Source organism: Crocuta crocuta, unplaced genomic scaffold, assembly GCF_008692635.1.
Source record: "Crocuta crocuta isolate KB4526 unplaced genomic scaffold, BGI_CrCroc_1.0 scaffold175, whole genome shotgun sequence".
NCBI lineage: Eukaryota > Metazoa > Chordata > Mammalia > Carnivora > Hyaenidae > Crocuta > Crocuta crocuta.
The window spans coordinates 1745816-1754512 of record NW_027530988.1 but is presented as its reverse complement, the minus strand read 5'-3'; the positions used below and the strand labels follow the sequence as shown (position 1 = coordinate 1754512).

The 8697-nt window shown below is 42.8% G+C and overlaps 1 gene segment (V, D, J or C); it reads right to left on the bottom strand.

Moving 5' to 3' along the window:
- Positions 1-884: 884 nt before the first annotated feature.
- LOC144236661 (T cell receptor delta constant-like) overlaps positions 885-8697 on the bottom strand; it is a 48223-nt gene continuing 40410 nt past the window's right edge. Inside the window, 5 exon segments of the C gene segment in view lie at positions 885-1820; positions 3198-3335; positions 3696-3761; positions 4578-4856; positions 8173-8212. Of these exon segments, the coding sequence occupies positions 3199-3335; positions 3696-3761; positions 4578-4856; positions 8173-8212 (522 nt within the window).

The following is an 8697-nucleotide window of genomic DNA, read 5'->3' as shown; positions in this document are numbered from 1 at the left end:
CTCATTTACATGCTAAATAGTGGACAGTCCTGAAGTCCAGTCTAGTTAAAATTGAAGCAACACCTTGTCCTTGTTTGGAGATGTTGTATGCTCTAGAAGGAACTTTGGGCTGGCGCTCTTGGTAAAGTAGTCTGCTCACAGCCATGTCCCTGCCTCACTGAATGGCTTCGGAGAAGAAACATTACCTTTTTGGAGGGGTGTTTTTTCCATCTGAAAAATGAGGATGTGATCTTTTTGTTCTTTGCCACTTAGAGAAACATGCTAATGTTACCCAAGGTAACAGATGCGAATGTTTTGGAAATTGGCATTCTTTACACGTACAAGGTGCTATTGGGTGGAATCTTTTAATGGTTCTTCCCTGGATGGACCTCCTTATCCATCTAGATTGTCCTAAACCCATTGACTCAGAGTGCCACTGCCTCCTTTCTTTGCTTTGGGCTGTGAAGACAACAGGGGAGTCTGCAGATGGCAATAGCAGGGGGAGTTGGTGAGGGTTGCTCTTTCACTTGTGACCCCATAAGCCCCTGCTTGACACCCTAGATAGCACCCTAGGTGCTCAGGAAACCACAATAGTGGGTTGCAAGGGCTCTGCTACCTGAGTGGGTGCACCTGGGAAAATGCTGTGGCCTTGCTGACGTGGGGGTAGCAGAGCTGATCGGCCACAGAGGGGTCATTGCTGCTGTTTTGCTGTAGCAGCAGCAGCAACAGCCGGAAACCCAGGGCAGGGTCCCCAACGCAGGAGCCTGCAGGCTTGGGGCTCAGGAAGCTGTGGTGTGACCTATAAGTTCAGTTTGGCTTTTGTCTGCCTAACAGTGAGTTCACAGCACCCCCTCCCCCCAGCCCCCACTTGTGATGATCTGTTATGAGTAAAGCCGGAGGCAAGGCACACTCAATGCACTTTAATAAATGCAACAGAGACAGCACTGGGAATGGCAGAAAACCGTCAACAATGAGGGGCAGGCAAGATTCAGCATCCACTGACCTCAAATTCCCTGTGTATAGATTGGCAGGCAAAACCCAGTAAAGATACTCTTTTTATAGCCCAAATCTAAGAGTCATTCCTATCCCTCCCTGCAAAAACACTTGGCCCAGTGAGTTGCTTGAAAGCAGGCCCACCTCTCATTCATCTTTACACCCTCAGCTCAGTGCCTAGAACTTAGAAGGACTCAATTCATGTTTGTTAAGTCACTTAATAAAAGCAGTTTTCTCTGTATTTTACCCTGATCTTTGCTAAGAGCTTGGAGAGTATTTAGATGAGGCTTTAGAAACCCCATTGGTTGCATGAAAAGTCAAATGTAATTTTGTTTGTAAAGTACTAAGAAAAGCAGAAAGTGCTTTTTTGGATGAGAATGCCAGCTTAAGGCAAACCTAGTGCTGGGCTGAATGGAGCCATTCCTGTTAGGTGAAGGGCATCTGCTCTCCGTCCCCCAGGGTCTATTTTCATCTGGGAGTATGCAGCTGGGAATCTGTTGGCTCCCACTTCCTACTTCTGAAGGCAAAGAAAGTCAAAACAAAACATTATTTTCAAAGTGTATCTGTTGTGGAAATTAAAAAAAAATGAGTCCTATATCCCTTTATAAAGCAGCAGATAGAGCAGTTAGGACCATACGCCTTACTCCCTAGGACTTTGTCTTTCCACCAGGCCAGAAAACGAGCTGTTTGTTGCCTTCGATGGCTTGGGTAGCAGCCATTTAAGCAAGGCTGGGATCAGTCACCTTGAATCACCAAGAAGCCAGAAGTCTAGGAGACAGGTCCTCTGTAGGCTTTTGTGGAGACATAATGTGGGAGTCTCATAAGGCAGCCTTCTCATGCCAGTCAGTCTGTAAGTGAAAGACAAGGATCAGAGTGTCAGATCACAGACCATCAGTACTGGGTGGAATCATAGTACTCACGTAGTGCGGCCAGTACTTGCTGTGGCTGCATCATTGCAGACATCACTAATCTATTGTGGCATGGTTCCTTCTGCACATGGCCATAATTCAGATAGCCAGTATTAGCTTATCAATATTGGCATAAGCCATGCAACTCATTTGCTCTGCTTAGTCATTCTTAACCCCTTTGTTTAATGGATGCAAAACCTCAGGCCCTAAGAAGTGGACAATTAGGCTAGGATAGCAGAGTGTTAGTGACAAGGACAGAGTGAAAACCCACATCTTCTGACTCCTAGTGTAGTGCTCTTTTTATATAGCCACACTGCCCATATCCTTGGGACTCTCGGAAACCAGTCACCCACTTGGAAATGATTGAACATGTCCTCAGGCTGGGTTGGATCAGTCCCACACTCAAAATCTTAAGTTGTCCCTAGATTAGGAGTTGGGACTGAGGAGCATTTGGGGGTACTGGAGAAAGGGATTTGTAGGCAAACCCAGCCCCTGGTTTAAACTTCATGTCTGAGATTCCATGAAGAAGGAATGTAAGTAGCAGGCAGATAATGTCTCAGCTGTGACTTTGTATGCATCTTGAATAGCTAGCAGTGCGTTTACTACTAATGAGCATGCAGATTCATCGCAAAGATGGGCTGGTCTATATGTTGGAGTTCTGTGATAAAGGGATGGGAACTGGCATCTTCTTTGTCTAGGCAAAGGCAGATTCTGGAAATTCTTTGGGGGAAGCTTTACTTATGGCCTTGCGAATAACCCATGACCCCTTGGCCAGATAAACAAAACAGCAAATAAAACTATTTTTCATTGCATAGCTCCAAGGTTTTAGCTTCTGGGTTGGAGGTGGGGATTATCAGCCAGTATTACATTATACTACACAACACATTTTGAGTCTGGCTTGAAATAGGAGGATAACAGGAGATGGGGTGTTATGCAGAGTTGCTGAGGTGACCCACCTTATTAAATCATACTATGTTTCAGGGCGCCTGGGTGGCTCAGTCGGTTAAGTGTCTGACTCTTGATCTCGGCTCAGGCCACGATCTCATGGTTTATGGGTTGGAGCCCTGCATCAGGCTCTGTGCTGATGTCTCAGAGCCTGCTTGGGATTCTGTCTCCCCTTCTCCCTGCCCCTCCCCGACCTGTACACGTGTTCAAAATAAATAAACTTAAAAATAAATAAACTTAAAAAAAAATCATACTATGTCTCTGTGTTCTTCCCTTTCCAAGCCTTCTTGGCCCCTTACATTCCTAAACTCCTTTTCTCCATGTGCAGCATAGTTTGAGTGGAGGTAGGCATAAGAAGCAGATAATTCTTACCTTAAAAGAAAAATAACTTGGCAGTCAAGAGAAAATTGATGGCAAGACTCTTGGCAAACACCATCCGGAGCCCCAGCACTGTGAGGGACAGCATGTTCACATTCCTGGCTGTGAACTGTGAACTGTGATGAACTGTGGCTGAAGAAGAGTAAAGATGGCGACTTTAGCATGAAACTAAATTCCTTCAAGAAATTAGGCCCACAACACACTTGACACCAGCCTCCACCGAATCACCATCATTCTGCCTGGTCTGCAAGCCCAGCCTGGTGGCAGATGGCCCTAAGAAACCCCAAGACTGTGGCTCACTCCCAGCCAGGCAAGCTTTGGAAGCCCATGCTTGTAGCCAGGCAAGCTTTGCTGAGAGACTCAGAGGGAACCAGCTGGGCTCAGGTAGGGTTTTTGTTTTCTTTTGAAGTCTGGTGACTTTTGGCCCTGTTTGACAATTACAGAGCTTGCTTTAACCCTCAGTTCTGAAGTTGACCCTTGATTTCAACTAACCTTTAGGCTTACTGATCTTCTGTGGAGTTAGCTTTATGTTTTCAGTTTCCGTTGGTTTTATAGTACCTAGAACAAACAGCAGTGGTCAGGGATTCACTGGCAACCAAGAGGCTCAAAGGGTTTGAGGTTTTAAAACTGGAGGAGACTTTAAGTAAGTAAACCAAGGATCAGTGCTATGAGTTGGTTAAGGTCAGACAGCTACTTGCACAGCCAACATTCTTCCCATTCTGGGCTTTTTTTCATTATGTTATGAGGCCCACACTCAAGTATGTTTCTAATTTGTAGGATGAACTAGGGTTCTCAACCTGTGATAGGCTGGGCTGCCCTTTGTTTTGGCATTCACACTGGATTAGATTGCACAAATTTTTTAAAAAGATTTTTTTTAAGTTTTAAAATTTATTTATTTAGAGAGAGTGCATGTGAGCAGGGGAGGGGCAAAGAGAAAGGAGAGAGAGAATTCCAAGCAGGCTTAGCCCTGTTAAGGCAGATCCCCACATGGGGCTTGATCCCATGAAATGTGAAGTCATGACCTTAGCCGAAGTCAAGAGTCAGACGCTTAACCCACTGACCCACCGAGGTGCCCCATAGTCTGTGCATGAATTTTTAACCCAGAGTCTAGTAGTAGGACAGTCATTAGTATGAAGGAGACAGTGGCTGATGAAGAGGAGATAGGGGATGAAATAAGATGGACTTTATCTTAGATTTTGGCTCAGGGATGCAGAGTTAAGTTCTAAGTCAATGATGGGCCATAGTTGGACTCCATCTTGTTTCCAGCATGATGCCATATTGAGAATGATCTGTCAAGAATTTCATCTCTAGCTTCCCTTTCTCTCAACTTTTCTTCCCTACAATTCCAGCCCCTTGAAACTAGATGTGACTTACTTGAAGTTTTTGTCTTTGGTTCAAAGTTAGTGGAGCTCACGACTTCACTGTTGTGTTCAACAGAACAGGTCACTGTAGTTGGATCTTCATACCGACCAAGCTTGACAGCACTGTACTTCCCACTGGGAGTGACGACAATAGCAGGGTCAAATTCTTCTAGTTTCTTGGTTGATTCGAGTTTTATGTCTATATCCTTAGGGTAGAAATCCTTCACCAGACAAGCAACCGTCGTCCCATTTCGCATGATGAAAACGGATGGTTTGACAGGAGGCTGGCTTTCTGCAAATATAATCAATTTATTTTGAAAGATGATTATCCACAAGTGTGGGAGTCAAACAGTGGTGTTTACTTCAATTCCCTTGGGGCCAAACACTGCAATCCAGACTTCCCTGCATCTTTTAGTGACCTGGGCCTGTTAGCATCCCATGAAAGAAGTGACTAAGGGAAGCAGAAATGAAAGGCAGTCAGTTTGACTTCTAGTTAGGAGCTGCTAAGAGACATGGCTGGAAGTGGAGATAGAAAATAACAACTGCAAAGAAGTTTCTGGATCATGTGAGTTTCAATTATCTATATTTTATTAATCAATCTTCTGGTTGATCACAGTCAGGTTGAATTTCTGTCTGCATCAGTTGGTTTATTTAAATGCATAAGCCCTTAGAATGAGAGCAGGGTTGGTGCTCAGTTAAAGAATCANGCACTGAGTGTTATGTGGAAACTAATTTGACAATAAACTATTAAAAAAAAAATTAAAAAAAAAAAAAAAGAATCAGGGTCTGAGAAGGACTACATGACTGGGTCAAATACTCTGAGGATGGCAGTGTTGGGGTCACTCTAGGGTGTCATTCCCATTTTTCAGACTGGAAGGGATAACCGCTGAAGTTAAGTGGTACATCTCTCTGCCTTTAGGTAAACACTTATTTTTTTTGGTAAGGGACTATCCTGCAGTTTCTTTTGAGTCTTTAATCAGAGATAACAACTATCATACCCAGAAAGTCCTTATAGATATAAAACCAGTTTAAACCCGGTTCTTACTTTATTCTAAGTGAGGCTGTGGCTTGTTGGTCCTAATCATTGGGTCTCCTCCTGGCCTTTGCATTCATGCCTCACCCTGACCTACCGTCTATCTGCTACTCTGTATATGCATCTTTTTCTTTCCTTGAAACTGAAAGTTTTAAAGCTTTGAGGGAGGCAGTATTGATTCTTTCCCATCATGCCCTATTAAAATTTGTGAATTATGCTAACTTTTGTCCTTGAAGACTTGGATTCTTAGACTATCTTCAAATAACTGTTTAAAAAAAAGGGGGGGGGGTGCTGTGAAGATCCTTGAAATCAGGAGAGACAACCAACCTGTGAATGGTGACCTGGATATATTTCCAAACAGAAGCTTAACTGCCAATTTTCAGTAGTAATTGCTTGTGTGAATATAGCTCTTATATTTAAAACATAGGTGAATTTTAAAACTTAGGTGATATCAAATTAAAAATGTTAAATTCCAGTGTACTTTTATTTACTATGATCTATAATCAAGATATAAGATAATGCTAAATGAAAAGTCTTGGTAATGAGTGAATAAATGCAATGAGTTTTCTAATACTCTGTCCTAATTTGGATTTGGGCTTTAGCTGTTGAAGTTCATGGTAGTGGAGCTATAAACAAATTATTTGGTTATATCTGGTTGAGAGGGTGTGTTTGCTAGTCTGGAAGTTCTTGCTGATCACCATTTGGTAAATGGACCATGGGCAATCAGGACTTTCCCTGGGAATCAGCTGTTCAGAGACTCCCCCACCCCCATCACTACCCTCAAAAGAGTTTTTGAAAAAATTTGTTACCACTCTTTTCTCTGCCTGAAAGCTCAGCTGGAAGACTGGATTCTGTTTCAGTCACTAAGGATAGGAAACACATTCCTGAGAATCTGGTTCCTTAAACTTTTGGCTTCAGTTCTAGCCAAGACAGAGGATTGGGAGTTTTTTCAAGGGGCTCTCCTGGAACCTAATTCAACCCATGTGAGGAAACCTTCATTGTTTTGCTTTCCGGCATAGCTGAAGCCACTGATAACAGACACTGATAACTCTAGCAGCAACGGCTTGAAAAACCGCATGTTCTGCTAATTCACCTGCCTTCAGAATCGCAATATTTCTCGTTCACTATACTGACTTTAGTGACATGTACTCTGGTTGATTTTCAAGGGAGTTATGAGGTACAGAGAAAGGAAACTACTCAATTAATAAGACAAAACGAAACAATCCTATTTCCTTGGTTACTTAAAAGTATGACCCAATCCTCGCCTGATCTACTTGGATAATGAAGGCTTGCTTGGGATTTTAAAATCTAAATTCAAAGGCAGTTGTCAATGATCACTTGGGGCTAGAGAGACCTGGTTTGAGTAATTTGAATAGTGTAACACAGCTGACAAGACAAATGTCTGAAGAAGGTCGTACACTTATGTTATTGAGCTCTTAATCTGTTACTATTTCAGATAAAGTATAATGCATTGATTTGGTAAAAGAGTCTTCTCAGACCCTCTTCTCAATGAATACCTATCCTATCTACTGAAAACAATTGTTTGAAAGTAAAGTGTTTTATCTAATCCATTCTTTGGTATCATGGTAACCAAAGAAAAGGTTATCTGGCTGAACTGAACCTTTAAAAAAAAAACAAAATGCATTTTATATGATTGCCATAGGTAAACTAGTCTATTTTGTTTTTAGCTTAAACCAAAATCTGAAGTTGGATAAAATTTGCACTGCTATAGTCCAAAATTTAAAGATTTAATTGTTCATTTTTTGAGAATTTCTTATCTTTCTTCTTGGCCCACAAATTACATTTGGCCCATAATTACATTTCACTTTGGGTTTCAAAGTGCTACTTGCTTGGACAATTGTTATTTTATTTCAGACTTTCTCTTTCTATGAGTTACAATCCAATGCTAAGGTTCTGTGCTGGTAAACAATACCAGAAGAAGTATATACCTTTCCTGAACAGTCTTTCTTAACTTGTATACATGGAAATCATCTGTTTTAGATTCCCCCTGAGTCCTACCAGTTCCCTAAGGATTGTACCATCTGTGACAAATGTCACTCACAATTTCAAGCCTCTCTGACATTATGGGATTTAACTTGAACATTGAAATACAAATTTGCTCTACTTGATCACTCTGGCCTGGTTAACCATCTTTCTCTTAAATCTTCCAAGCTATGGGCCATTTGTTTACAGTTGCGGTGAAGCATGTACGCTAGTCAGCTTAGCCAAACAGATGTGTAAGAATGGAAACTACCTTCTGGAGATTTGGGAAAGTGTCCCTGCACATCCCCTCACACCCCCGCCATATGCCCCAACAGTTAGTATGATTTTTCTAGTTTTCTTTGCGTTTTCTGGGCTGCTCTGAAGATTTCAGAAATTGGTGGTGTTAATGTATGCTTTTTAAAAAAGAAAACTAGTTACAGAGCTGCTTCAGGGACTCGGCCCAGTGTCTTTACACTGGCCAACCCCCCCTCCATCTCCTAGTTATACTTTCCCAAGTAATGCAAACTGGATGGCAGCCCCAGTGCCGGGACTCGATTTATCCCTAGAAATATAGTGGAAAAAATCAACTCACGTGGTTCCACGACGAGTTTGGTGCCGGCTCCAAAAAACATCTGTCGGGTATCCCAGGAGCACATTGCAGCACTGCCTCACAAGTAACTAGCCTGGGGCTGGCCCTGGGGCCTGGGCTAGAACATCTGTGCCCTGCCTCCCCAGCCTGGGTCCCAGCCTAGAGACCCCACAACTCAGAGAACTACAAAGCTGCCCTTGATGAGATCAAGGGGCTGAGTGCACAGAGGCTCAGTTCCCTTTGAAGCTAATAATAGTTTATCTGCTGGATAAGGATGTGCGCATGAAATCCCAGCCAGGAAGCACCAAGACAGGGGACAGAGCTGACATGGAGAGAAGAAGGTGACAGGTGACTAATGGCTGCCTTCAAGATGGAATATTTAACTCCCAGTTTATTGGGAAGCCTCTCCAAGAAGAACACGATAGCTTGGGAATAGGGATGGGGCACTGAATAGTGACATTTCTTATAATGAATGTTAGACTGAGGAGGGTTTAGACACAGGTCTCATATTCTGGTTCCCTTCTCTTG